Here is a 14,121-nt window from a genome sequence, read left to right on the forward strand (position 1 = left end):
GAACCATGGGCAAAGTAATTAGTGCCTCATCGGACCATCTGGCCCAACAGAATAAATAAATAAAATCCTTGCAGTGCATGGTGACTGAGAGTCAGTGACTCTGGTACCTAAAAAGGCTTTTTCCTCTACTCTTCTTTTGCTGTTTCGCTGCCCTTTTAATGTGAGGCCAACCTCTATGTTCACTTTGTGACCACAAACAACAAACCTGCAGCACAGGGCTAATAACTAGCGACCTCAGCTCAAACGTGGGATTGTAACTTTGAATATGAATCTTAATAAAAGGAGCTAGTAAACCTGACATACAGTATATTGATAACTGGGTCGCCAGTTTGAATTAATTGCACTTCCATTATGAGAAACATTGTAAGCGAATTCCAACCGGATACTGCAGCCCACTGCAGGAGGACATTTTTAGCTACTATGGACAACAAGGGTGTGTCACCATATTGCAGGATGTTTAATGATGAATTCAAGTTCAAATCCTGCTGTTTTCAGAAAAAAAAACAAATAGTATATACCATGGCCTTGCGCAATTTATTGTTTCTTGTTGAATTTTTTCTTTGCAGCAATTTTAACATGTGTTGTAGAAAGTAATGCACTTAAATGTCAAGCACAAAAACTGCACTATTTTGGATGGTACAATCAAACAGAAACAACGGAATCAGTAAACACAACTTTTGCAACATACACAGTGTATAAAGTCAACACCACTATCAGTACAGGCCAAATGCATTAATAAATGAAAAACATAAAATTCCATGTGGTATCAATGGAATTAGACTGACTGGTTTTTGACTACACTGTGAGTTCTCAAGTGTGTCTTCAGGTGTTTGAGGCACTTGAAAGTCTTTGCACACAGCTGACACGCGTGCGGTCGAACCCCTGTGTGGTCCATGGTGTGTTGTGTCAGTTGGTCGGAACGTGAAAAACCCTTCCCGCATACGGTGCAGAGGTGAGGGCGCTCACCGGTGTGGACGCGCATATGAACTGTCAAGTGGCTCGCCTTGGTGCATCCTCTCCCGCATATGGTGCACTTGTATGGCTTTTCCCCTGTGTGGGTGCGCATGTGTATCTGCAGCTCGCCGGCTGAACCAAAAGCCTTGCCACAGTCCGAGCACAGATGGGGTTTCTCTCCGGTGTGGATCCTTATGTGAGTTTTCAGGTTCCCCGACATGGAGAACCGTTTCCCGCAGTACGTGCACTGGAACAGCCTCTCGCCCGTGTGGGTGCGCATATGTAAGTTCAGGCCTTCTTTGCTCATGAAAGCCTTGCCACAATGTGCGCATATCTGCGTCCTCGGCCTATTGGGATGGTGAATCTTTTGGTGGTTCCTCAGCTCCCTCATGCTGGGGTACACCTCTTTACAATGTCTGCACGTGAAGTTACGGCCTTGAGTGTGAGTTCTCAAGTGTCTCTTCAGGTGATTGAGGCACTTGAAAGTCTTTGCACACAGCTGACACGCGTGCGGTCGAACCCCTGTGTGGTCCATGGTGTGTTGTGTCAGTTGGTCGGGACGTGAAAAACCCTTCCCGCATATGGTGCAGAGGTGAGGGCGCTCGCCGGTGTGGACGCGCATATGAAGTGTCAAGTTGCTCGCCTTGGTGCATCCTATCCCGCATACGGTGCACTTGTATGGCTTTTCCCCTGTGTGGGTGCGCCTGTGTATCTGCAGCTCGCCGGCTGAAGTGAAAGCCTTGCCACAGTCCGAGCACAGATAGGGTTTCTCTCCGGTGTGGATCCTTACGTGAATTTTCAGGTTCCTCGACATGGAGAACCGTTTCCCGCAGTAAGTGCACTGGAACGGCTCCATATGCCTATTGGGATGGTCAATCTTCTGGTGGTTCCTCAGCTTGCTCATGCTGGGGTACACCTCTTTACAATGTCTGCACGTGAAGTTACGGGTTTGAGTGTGAGTTAACTCATGCCTACCCAGCAGGTACATTTTCTTAAAGCTCTTTCCACACCGAGAACAGTCAAACCTTTGGGCGTGATGAACACACTGGTGTCTACATTTTTCCTGTATGGATTGAAAGCTATTCCCACATTTGATGCAAACGTAAGCTGCCTTTGTGCACTGTGTCCGCCTATGAGTGGACAAGTCGGACGTCTTCCTGAACGCCTTTTTGCACTGGGAGCACTTGTAAGGGTTCTCTCCAGTGTGCAGCCTCTGATGCTCCAGCAGTTCGTAGCGGTAAATGAAGCACTTGTCACACTGAGTGCATTTCTGTGCGACTCTCTGCCGCGGGGGGCCAGTGGCAGAGCTGGTCACTCCGGGACTCTCAGCAGATGTAGAGGTAGCTTGGCAGGCGGCTGAAGTTGGGTCATTGTGATCTTCATGAATGGAGTCACTGCGTATCCTTCCTGATGCTTCTTCTTCATTGCTCCTGTCCACAATGTTTGTTTCTTCCTCAGATGGCCATCTTGTTTCCCCTGTCTCCATATCTTCGTCGTCCTGAGGAGAAATCTGTCTTTGGTCAACCAATGCTGGTGTGTTCGATTGCACATCTTTGGCGTCCGTCTCTTGCAGAGATGGAGGGAGAGATAATGATGAGAAGAGCCGCTGCTCTGAGGTAGAGGGCACATTGTGAAAAAAGAGAAATGAAAAACGTATTAATTTTTACATTTCAACAATTTGAAAGGGCTGTAATATATCTACACTGGAGCAGAAATTAATGATTATTGTCATTACCAATGCATCCGTGAATTATTATTAGTTTTGTCAATAAATATTAGGGCTTTTCTAAAAAGGAAATAAAAAAACTATAAGGCATACAGTCCCCTCCAAAAGTATTGGAACAGTGAGGCCAATTCCTTTATGTTTGCTGTAGACTGGAAACATTTGGGTTTGACACCAAAATATGAATATGAGACAATATATCAACATTTCAGCTTTCATTTCCAGGTATTTACATCTGGATCTGATACACAACTGAGAAGATAGCATTATTTGTAAAGGAACACCACATTTTTAGGTGAGCAAAAGTATTGGAACAGATAGACTTAAAATAAATTAATGTAAATATGACTTAATATTTTGTTGCAAATCCTTCGCTTAAAATAACCGCATCAAGCCTGTGACCCATTGACATCACAAAACTTTTGTATTCTTCTTTTGTGATGCTTTTCCAGGCTTTCACCGCAGCCTCATTCAGTTGCTGTTTGTTTTGGGGGGTTCCACCATTTGGTCTCCTCTTTGGCAGGTAAAATGCATGCTCTATAGGGTTTAAGTCTGGAGATTGACTTGGCCAGTCTAAAACCTTCCACTTCTTGCCCCTGATGAACTCCTTTGTTGTTTTTGCAGTTTTTTTGGGTCAGTATCTTGCTGCATGATGAAGGATCTTCCAGTCAGTTTGGTTGCATCCTTCTTTAAATTGGCAGACAGAATGTTTCTGTAGACTTATAAGTACATTTTGCTGCTGCCATCATGTGTTACTGTGTTGTTGTCAAAATGAACCTTTACCAAAGTGATGGAAAGGCTAAAGTTTGGAGAAAGAAAGGATCTGCTCATGACCCCAAAGATACATCTGTAAAACACGGTGGAGGCCATGTCATGGCTTGGGCTTTTTATGGCTTCTGCTCGGATGGGCTAATTAATCTTCATTGATGATGTAACACATGATGGCAACAGCTAAATGAACTTTTTACACTCAACGAAAATATAAACGCAACACTTTTGTTTTTGCTCCCATTTTTCATGAGATGGACTTAAAGATCTAAAATTCATTCCAGATACACAATTGTACCATTTCTCTCAAACATTGTTCACAAATCTGTCTAAATGTGTGATAGTGAGCACTTCTGCTTTGCTGAGATAATCCATCCCACCTCACAGGTGTGCCACATCAAGATGCTGATCTGACATCATGATTAGTGCACAGGTGTGCCTTAGACTGTCCACAATAAAAGGCCACCCTGAAATGTGCAGTTTTGTCTCACAGCAAAATGCCACAGATGCCACAAGCATTGAGGGAGCGTGCAATTGGCATGCTGACAGCAGGAATGTCAACCAGATCTGTTGCTCGTGCATTGAATGTTCATTTCTCCACCATAAGCCGTCTCCAGCAACTTCGCACAGCCATTGAAGAGGAGTGGACCAACATTCCACAGGCCACAATTGACAATCTGATAAACTCTATGCGAAGAAGATGTGTTGCACTGCATGAGGCAAATGGTGGTCACACCAGATACTGCCTGGTTCTGAGTCCCCAGACCCCCAATAAAGCAAAAAAATGCACATTTCAGAGTGGCCTTTTATTGTGGACAGTCTAAGGTACACCTGTGCACTAATCATGATGTCAGATCAGCATCTTGATGTGGCACACCTGTGAGGTGGGATGGATTATCTCAGCAAAGCAGAAGTGCTCACTATCACACATTTAGACAGATTTGTGAACAATGTTTGAGAGAAATGGTACAATTGTGTATCTGGAATGAATTTTAGATCTTTAAGTCAATCACATGAAAAATGGGAGCAAAAACAAAAGTGTTGCGTTTATATTTTTGTTGAGTGTAGTTTACACAAACATTTTGTCTGCCAATTAAAAGAAAGATGCAACCAAACTGATTGGAAGATCCTTCATCATGCAGCAAGATAATGACCCAAAACACACTGCAAAAACAACAAAGGAGTTAATCAGGGGCAAGAAATGGAAGGTTTCAGACTGGCTAAGTCAATCTCCAGACTTAAACCCTATAGAGGATCAATTTTACCTGCTAAAGAGGAGACTGAAGAGAGTAAACAAACAACAACTGAATGAGGCTGCGGTGAAAGCCTGGAAAAGCATCACAAAAGAAGAATGCAAAAGTTTTGTGATGTCAATGGGTCACAGGCTTGATGCAGTTATTGCAAGTGAAGGATTTGCAACAAAATATTAAGTCTTATTCACTTTAATTTATTTTAAGTCTATCTGTTCCAATACTTTTGCTCACCTAAAAATGTGGTGTTCCTTTACAAATAATGCTATCTTCTCAGTTGTGTATCAGATCCAGATGTGAATACCTGGAAATGAAAGCTGAAATGTTGATCTATTGTCTCATATTCATATTTTGGTGTCAAACCCAAATGTTTCCATTCTACAGCAAAAATAAAGGAATTGGCCTCATTGTTCCAATACTTTTGCAGGGCACTGTATAACAAGCATAACATATCGCAATATGCATTGTATTGCAATGTACCATGATATATCATATCGTGACCCATGTATCGTGATTCGTGATGCACATTGCATCGTGAAATCCTTGCCAATACCCATCCCTAATAAAAATAAGAACGATAGTATCAATCAGCATATTTGAAATTGTATGTTTATGTTATCTATTGAGTGATGTGGGAAAAAAAAGTTTGACGAGGTGGATGCATCAAACATTTGGCACTTTTGCTTCACAAATAAACCTATGAAGAATTGATTCATAAGTGAATTGTTGCAGCAATATTATGCAAGTGAAAATCTGTCTGGAATCCCAGACAGACAGACTTACCACTGGTTTCTATCTTGGCTATTTTCCCTTGGTGAGCCTTTCTTCTGAGGAGCACTTTGAGGTCATCTGCTTTGGACTCACACTGCATGTACTCTTCTAGCACAGGGGAGGGCACATCACTGATCCACACTGCCACCTTTTTAAAACAAACCAAACTGTTATTTTGAGGGACACACTGGGAGCATGCATAGACACTGCAATTTCAATGACATAAGATTTTATTACCTGCTTAAAATCTGGTATAGGCAGCAACTCTTCAAGTCTGGTGAAGAACTCGCCTACCAGCGTCTCCAGAGCTGTGTCAAAGTCAGGCCCATACTCCACGGGAAAGACATTCTGCGAAGGGGAAAAATTCAACCCAAAGCATGGACAAAAAAAACTAATCAAAATGTCTTCTATTCATGTCCGAACTAACAATGAGGCAAGAGCAGAGACTAGGGTTGCAAAATTCCGGGAATTTTCAAAGTTGGAAACTTTCCATGGGAATTAACGGGAATTTATGGGAATTAACGGGAATTTTGGGAATTAACGGGAATAAACGGGAATTTACTAAATTTAAAGCAACCCAAATGCACTAAATTCTCCTAACTATGTTATTTCAGTCCAGACAAACGTTCTAGACAGTAAAAAGCAGTTTTTTCAACTAAGTTTTAATATATTTATGAACATTTAATTTCAAATCAGATTTTTTTTTAAAGTTTATTGAGATACCCAACTTGATAACATAAATTGATTTTTACTAGACCAGGTTTACAGAGGCTTAAGCTTTGATTTTAAATATAGTTGGGGACAATATATTTTAGCATAATCTTGACTAAAACAACCAGATTTTATGCAAGTACACTTGGCAAATTGCACATAGCACACATCCTACTGCAGGGGTACTGAGGCCACGCCCCCTACATGCTCTGTGCATTCCTCCATCACATGGTGGGGGGGGCATTTGACTTTATTTATTGAATGGGTGGGGTCAGACAGATGAGTAATAATTTACATTCATCTTTTTGTTGTTCAGTGAAATTATTGATTGTTCATAAAATAATCAACTTGATAAAGTTCTTCTTACAAATAAATCTGTTCAAATGTAATGTTTTTTGATTGTATTATTTTGCATGGATGTCTGCCTATGACCAAACATAGTGTTTAAAAGTTTAGATTTATGGTTGGTTATGAAATTTTTTTTTTAAATTACCGCCATTTTGTTAACCCATTGATGACGGCTGCTGCGCGATGCCACATTGGCTCTCCTGCCTGATGCTGCATCGTGCAGCATTATTACTTTATCTAATTTTCATGGCATTCCCAGCATTGAATACACTGTCATTGGTTCAAATACACATGAGGTGGGTTTTGTTGATTTTTTTAAGACCACGTGACCACCCAAAAGTTGTGTGGTTTGCCGAAAATCATGTCAATCAAAAAAATTAAAAATTAAAATAATAATAAAAAAAATACGCCAGCTATGTCGGCGACAGAACAGTTAGTGGCGTTTGGTGCGCAGAATCAAGGTCTACTATAGACTACTGACGAAAATCACACAACACATTGCATCTATTTATTAACAATATTTAATAAATAAGATTTTTAGAAATATTTGTTGGTTTGTAAGCGCTAAGGGAGCATGTTTAAATAAAACATGTGAACCTTAACTTTTAAATGTATTTTATTTCATGTTTCTATGTGCTACACAGGCTTAGATATTAAGGTTTTGGTAGACTTGACAATTCGTACTATTTTTTCAGAAAACCCTCAGGCATTAAGGACATGCATCCTAGATTGCCATAGTCATCAATGGGTTAATTCCTATAATTTCCAATTTTGAATATTCCCAAAATTCCCGAGCGAAAGTTCCCGTGGAAAGTTTCTGGAAACTTTCCGGTAATTTACCGGAAACTTTCCACCCCTTTGCAACCCTAGCAGAGACACACCTTGAGGAAGTGCTCTCTCCCTTTTGGGTCTTCCACCAGTCTTTGGACAAGCCTCATGAAATTTTCTTCAAGAGCCTCCTTTCCTGGACGATCCTGTCCAGTAGAATATAAACACATCTAAAAATTAGCAAAATGCTTTCGTAAACAGACAGAAAGTAATGTCCACGATGGAAGAAGTGACACACCTGTTTTGAGCTAGGTGCCAGGAGGCTTTTCAGACGTGTTTCAACCCCTCTGAGATCCTGTGGCTGATCTGAACCTAGCATCTGTAATGTCATCTGGAAAACAAGAGTCAACGTCAAATACTGGTTTATTTTAGAGGACATTATTGTAGATCTGATCTACAAATGTGACAGTTGTTGCTTCATCAACTTTGCTTTGAGTCTGAATGTGTAGAAAGTTAAGAATTTCAGCTTTCAGTTATAGTAAGTCAAGAAGCATTTCACCTATTAACTACATTTCATTGTACTGACACTAATGGCGCTTTTCCACCGCAAATGTAGCTCGACTCGACTCAACTCGACTCAGTTTAACTTGGTTTGGTAGCAGCACGGGTCGTTTTCCACCGAAAATAGTACCTCCTGAACGTGGGCGGGGTTGTCGTAAGGGGCTGAAAGCCAACTCCGGAGTCAAGTAGCAAAGCAGAAATTACGAGCAGTTGTTGCACTAGGCCTATTAACTGAACCAACCGCCAAAAACACGGATGAGAAATGTTTAAGAAAATACTCCCCTTGTATCTGTTTGCTAAAAGAAGTAGAATAATATTGCTACGGGCCGTTAAAAGGGTAGGGTTTGTGTCCTGATGTGTGACTGCCACACAGCTGTAGGGATGCGTCACGTACATCCCTATGCACGTAAACACGGGCATGATAAAGTTGACTGTTAAGTGCTTGTTTCAGGATACGTGTTTTCAAATGCAAGCCGTGTCTCAGCCTGAATATTTTATTGAGGTAATCAGTGCAGTCCGAGGCTTGTAATGTAATCGCTCGCTATCATGTCTGTCCCAGCTTGCTGCTATAGGCTATTTAGCCTAGCTGCTATGTCTCCTCTCGTATGTTCAAAGTAACTTCCCCAACAGCCAACACAACTGGGTGAGCTTAGCGAATATATGGAGAGAAAAAAATCGGGTCTGTGATGCAAATCAAATGAAAGCGAGCCAAAGAAGGCTGCACGCGGCGAGACAAAATACACATAAAAGTCCCGGAGAGTTGTTGAGAATCAAGGGGAGAATAATCAACAGAATGAAGCCGGCAGACGGTAGTCTCTGGCCAATCAGCGGCCGGCCGTCTGCCGACGTCACCTTTTAGCTCGACTCAGCTCGCTTGGACCCTAGAGCAAGGCGATACTAAAAAAGCAGCCGCTAGCAGGTACCAGGTACCATGAAATTGCGGTGGAAACGCCAAAAATGCGAGTTGAGTCGAGTCGAGTCGAGCTGATACCATGCGGTGGAAAAGCGCCATTACTGTGTGCTGGAAGTTAATCTAAACGTCACTAAAGAATATTCACATTATCTAACATGTTCCCAATGAAAATGATTATAACAAAATGCTGACAAATATTAGCAATAAAATAAAATAAAGATTTGACATGATACAAATTATTCTCTTTGACGCTGCCGAAAATGAATGTAAGGGTACACTCACACTAGGGCCGCGGCCCCGTGCCCGAGCTCATTTGCATACTAAAGTCTAGAACGTTTGGCTAGTGTGACCACGCCATCCGTATTCCAGCACGGAAAAGCCCCTTTGCCACGGCACACTTGGGAGAGGTGTGCCGTGGCCAAAGTACAGATGCTAATGAGATGACACGCGCACAAGCGGCGTTCCTGACGTGAATTTATTAAGGATACATAGTCCGTTAACGTCCGCTGCCTTACTAGTCGGTACCAGAATTGCCCACCACTTGGACTTGTAGCTACATAAAATGTGTGAGAATTAACATGTGTGTAGGCCTAGGTGTGGGCTAATAAAAGAGGGGGAGAGCTAAATAGGTGAGCGCAGAAAGCAAAGCAAAAAGGTTTTCGTGTTTACTCACGTTCGTCAGATGATTTTTTAAAAATGTTTCCTCCCGTCAGCTGTCATAATACTGCCTTTACGCATGAAACAACACACAGCGGGACTCCGCGGCCCGGTGATAAGGAAACAGTGGGCCTAGCCTTCACTAAGGTTTAACAAGAAACTTTATAAAGACACTTAAAAAAACGATGTCTGCCCATACAAAAGGTTCTGACTTGGATTACTTGATGGAGCGATCGATGTGTATAAAACCATCCGGTACGTATGGTCTGATGACGGGCCGTTATATTAATAATAAACAGCGTGCTGCACAAATATGAGACTGTCCACCGCAGCCTATTACGTCAAGGCTACATTTAAAAAAAAAAACAATAACTTAAGGATTCTCTTTGCTCTAATGTGGAAGTGGAAGATATGATGCAAATTTGGCCGGATGAAAATATTCACAAACAGTCGTATAGCCTACAAGTAGACTACGCTCCAAATCCTAAATGCGCACGGTGACGTAGGCAAGGTGCAATCGTGCCAAGGCCACGAGCAGTGTGACCACGGGCCAGCGGGGGGAGTGGGGAGGGAGGGAATCGTGCTGAATCTTCCTGCGCCCTAAGTTGACACATCTTGTTTCTCTATACCTTTGCTCTTAAGCCCAGAGTGAGCAGTCTCATCTGTCTGTCAGTCAATACGTCGGGGACGGCCTCCACCACCAAGGAAACAAACGCCTCCACCTTCCCGTAATGCTCCACATTCCTCAGACGAACAACCTCCCACATCACGGCCGACATCACCCGCAGAGGAGGAACCAGGAGCTTCAGGGAGGACAGGGGCAGGGACACCTCTACAACGGGCAGGAGGTGACTCACACATTATTATATTAAACCAAGAAACATGTTGCATAGGAAACATCAAGTGCTTTAAAAAAAATTGTTATAGTGTGTGCAGCCAGTCTCCATATTATAGGAAGAAAAGTTGCAACAAGGAGAACAAGCGAGTAAAACAAGTACTCCTTTCACTCCATCACACTTAAAAGGTGGAGTCAGCAATTCTGGAGAACTTCTGTAGTTCTGTGAATATTTCCTCAAATCTGCTACCTGTCCATGCTGTGTGTAGAAAACAAGCATTATCCAGTATCGCTGACTCCACCTTGAAGACACACATAAACAGTTGGCTTCTTGCACAGAACACACAGTGGTATGGCATGTAACGGTATGGAGCATTTTTACTGCTGCCTCCTTGGCTTGGTGGTCTCTTAAACCTCAGTAAGACTTTGACTTGGTTAATAAAACCAAACGAGTCAAATCAAGCCCTTTAGGTGCCTCCAAAAAGTATATCGTTTAGCCCACTTGTGTGGCTGGGTAAAGATGCACACAACAAAACTGTTTCTGACTGACGAAGTGCAAAACTTCCTAACTATGCTCGTTATTTGCCCCCAAATCGAATACATGTTGTATGAACTGCAATGAATATATCTGTTTAATAAGTCAAAGCTTTAAAGAAGTTGCTGTTAGCAGCTAAGCTAACAACGTGAAAACAAACCGACAGGAGCCCGCAGCAAAATACAAAAACCTTACCCATTTTATTCCGCCAGAGAGCTGTGGCAGCATGTACACTGAAGGATTGTTGAAAAGTGAAAATATGTTCCTCCAGGAGAACTGTGAGAATAAGCTTCTTTTATTTAACCTACACCTTGCTGTATCTCAGACGCTGCTGTGCCTTGCTAATAACACCACTTCCTGACTCTACTTCTTCGTGTGTATTTCGATTGACATCCTGTTGCTTTACCGCCGCTCGCCGTCTGCTACAAACTAGGCTACATTCAGCACAGCTGCAACAAAGTCCTTCCATGTCATTTCATAATTTACATAATTTCCATTAACAGAATTGACACATATTAAGCCCTTTTGCCTAAATCTTTCATGCACAGTGGTCACTGAATTGGAAAGCCATTTAAAAGCAGTCTTCTTGTACATGAATGTTTTTTTTATGGTATCAGGCCTCCACAGTGGATTTTAGGCAACATACTTATTATAACTAGAATACTATTATGTTTGTAACCAAAACATAAGGCCCTGCAACAGCAGTGAAACAGTAAGTTTTCTAACTTTGAACACTGTTCCAGAGATCCAATTTTCCTGCGAGGAATGTTTGTTTATTCAGTTACGAGAATAGGCTATAACTTAGAAAATGAAATTAATGAAAAATACAGAATGAAAAAGGACTTTAGGCTTTAATTGCCGAAATGTTTTAATATAGATAGACAAGTGAAAATTTTTAATTATAAAAGAAAATAATTAATAAATAAATACTTATATTGTTTTGTTCCGCTTTGCCGGGTGTGTCAGTACTGCAATGTCTATTTTCATTGAGGGGAACGTAAGAAATAAATCCCTATTTAATTACGCCTCTTTACTGCCATCCCGTGGCCACAATTAGATACTGCATATACAGGTATAAAGTAAAGGGGTAGTTAAATCGGTATAGTATTGAATGCACCGACGGTGTCGCCCCCTGGTGGCCACAGTGAGGTACTAGACCTAAAGGTTTTTTTTAATGGAGCTAAAAACAAAATTAAAAGCATCAACATAGAAAACAAATCTGTATGCAGCGTTTGGTGTTAGTTTCTTGTCTTAAATACCAACTTAATATTCTGTTACGTATGTGTATTTATTAATGCACTATGGCCCATATTAACTGTCTCATTCGAATTGCCTATGTAGAAGCCCAGTGGCACTAGCTAAACCTTACTAGCCAGCTCCTAAACAAACCGTTAGCCTAATATATATATAAGCTAGGAAGGACGCCAACATGTAGAATCCGTGTACCTTCCGTTCAATCCATATCCGTTTGGAAATCAAAACACGAAAAACGAAAAGTGACCAGTTTTTTTAATAATCATCCTCTCATCTACATTATATATTATACAAAAACACGTTTTTATCCATTTTTAATCACAATTCATGACCAGGATATCAAATATGAGAATAGTGGCCTAAATGTTGATTTTGAAAAATACATGTTTCAATTTAGTGAAAGAAGTGCGTGCGCACGCGTGTGTGCGTGTGTGTGTGTGTGCGCGCGCGCGCGCGCGCCCAGAGTCGAACTTAACCATTGCGCAAAGGTAGGCAATTGCCTTGGGTCTCATAATCATCTAATAAATGTTTGTTTTAATCTTCATTCATTAATCACCGATTACGTTCGGACGTCAGCATCGCACTGGGAACTGAGGGACACACCCTACATTATTGATAATGTTATTGATACTCGTGATCAGCTGAGGCATGAGCCCCAGTGCAGACAGCTGCTTATGAAAGCATTTTTATTGGTTAGGTCCTCGAGTGAAAATTGCGTCTGAGGCGATCGTCGTCTCTGTCTCTCTTTTTTCCCTGTCTTCACTTCACTTGCCGAGTCAAAGTGGGCAATCGCCCAGTTTAAGGGGGCGCGCGTGTGTGTGCGTGCGTGTGCGTGCGTGCGTGTGTGTGTGTGTGTGTGTGTGTGTGTGTGTGTGTGTGTGTGTGTGTGTGTGTGTGTGTCGAGGAAAGAAGAAACTTGTCTAGGCTATATTTTGTCCACGTTTAGGCTATAGGCTATCTGAATTGAGCTTTTTGTAAAATAAGGCTCTTGATGGTAGCTTATGACAGACAATGACATAGCAGCCTTTGGCATCCAGCCAAAATATGTTTCCCCTCAAAATAAAGATTTAACATTTGGTGGTTTGTCCCGTTTTGATCTGGATCAACAGCTGTATGTCTGTCGCTGTTTAGATCATGCCTCGTTTCCTCTGAGCAGCACAGTTCGGTTCGGCACGGTTCGGCATGGGTTACCCTACTAGATCTGCCATGGGTTTCCACTACCGACAAGAGGCTTTAGCCTACTTAAAAGACGGAGATAGCCACGGTCAGAAAACAGTCTATGGGTCGGTCAGAGCCATCACGGCGCTGGCCGCGCATAGCTCGTGGCAGTGTGGCAGCGGGACACAGTTTAACCCGCTGATTAATATAAATTATTATTTGGAACTTCAAAAATTAAAATGCAGTTACACAGTGTGGCCACAGGAGGGCAGTAAACCTTGTAAAGATAGAGACAATCCACTATCTTCACTTCCGGTAAAATACAAATTAAAAGCCTCATTAAGAAACGTTTATTTTGAAAGGGTTAACCGGGAGTATTACTTGTATGTGATTGCGTATTGATCTATTTATTTATTTATTTAATTATTTCAGGACAATGCACATTGATAAACATAGTCATTCCAACATGTAAATGTGCCAGATTGTAGCCCAGGGGCTAATTTCCATCTGTTGTCCATAGGCAGGTGGATGTTACAGTAAAAGCTTGGTTTGTTTGTGTATGATAGGAATACGAATGTGATATGCCTTTTTGAATTGGGTAAATGTTGTTCTTTATAATAATAAAGAATAATAAAAAAAAAAAAAAAAAAAACTTGTATGTGATTGCGTCTGGCTTTACACATGGTTGTAGTTACGGTATGAGGCCACAGGGGGGCGACAACGTCCCTGTTTTGAATAGAATACTGATTTAACTTCACTTCTACTTTTTTAAGTCTTTATTGAACATGTTAAAAATAATACAAACTAAATAAAACGTATGAGCAGTATAAAAGGAAATAAATAAAAAAACAAATGGGATCCTCAGGATCCTAAGCAACAAATACATAACTCAAATAATATAGTTCATGTTCAAAA

At 41.5% G+C, this 14,121-nt stretch overlaps 1 protein-coding gene across 1 annotated transcript; it reads right to left on the reverse strand.

Moving 5' to 3' along the window:
- Positions 1–253: 253 nt before the first annotated feature.
- Positions 254–11,126, reverse strand: LOC307255087 (uncharacterized protein). The gene is made up of 7 exons (XM_080033692.1): positions 10,990–11,126; positions 10,054–10,256; positions 7,592–7,684; positions 7,407–7,499; positions 5,704–5,814; positions 5,479–5,614; positions 254–2,565 (listed from the first exon to the last, which is right to left on the reverse strand). The coding sequence occupies exons 1-7, from the start codon at positions 10,991–10,993 to the stop codon at positions 776–778; spliced, it is 2,430 nt and encodes an 809-aa protein (XP_079889818.1). The 5' UTR covers positions 10,994–11,126; the 3' UTR covers positions 254–775.
- Between the last annotated feature and the right edge of the window lie 2,995 nt (positions 11,127–14,121).

Source organism: Ammodytes marinus, assembly GCF_949987685.1.
Source record: "Ammodytes marinus genome assembly, chromosome: 9".
In the NCBI taxonomy this organism is placed as follows: Eukaryota; Metazoa; Chordata; class Actinopteri; order Uranoscopiformes; family Ammodytidae; genus Ammodytes; species Ammodytes marinus.

What these genes read in the sequence shown, in the direction of transcription:
- LOC307255087 (XM_080033692.1), bottom strand. An exon ending in CTCTGGGCTTAAGAGCAAAG is followed by an intron (nt 7,685 to 10,053) that starts GTATAGAGAAAC and finishes CTTGTTTTCCAG; the next exon opens with ATGACATTACAGATGCTAGG. An exon ending in CTATACCAGATTTTAAGCAG is followed by an intron (nt 5,615 to 5,703) that starts GTAATAAAATCT and finishes TGTTTTAAAAAG; the next exon opens with GTGGCAGTGTGGATCAGTGA.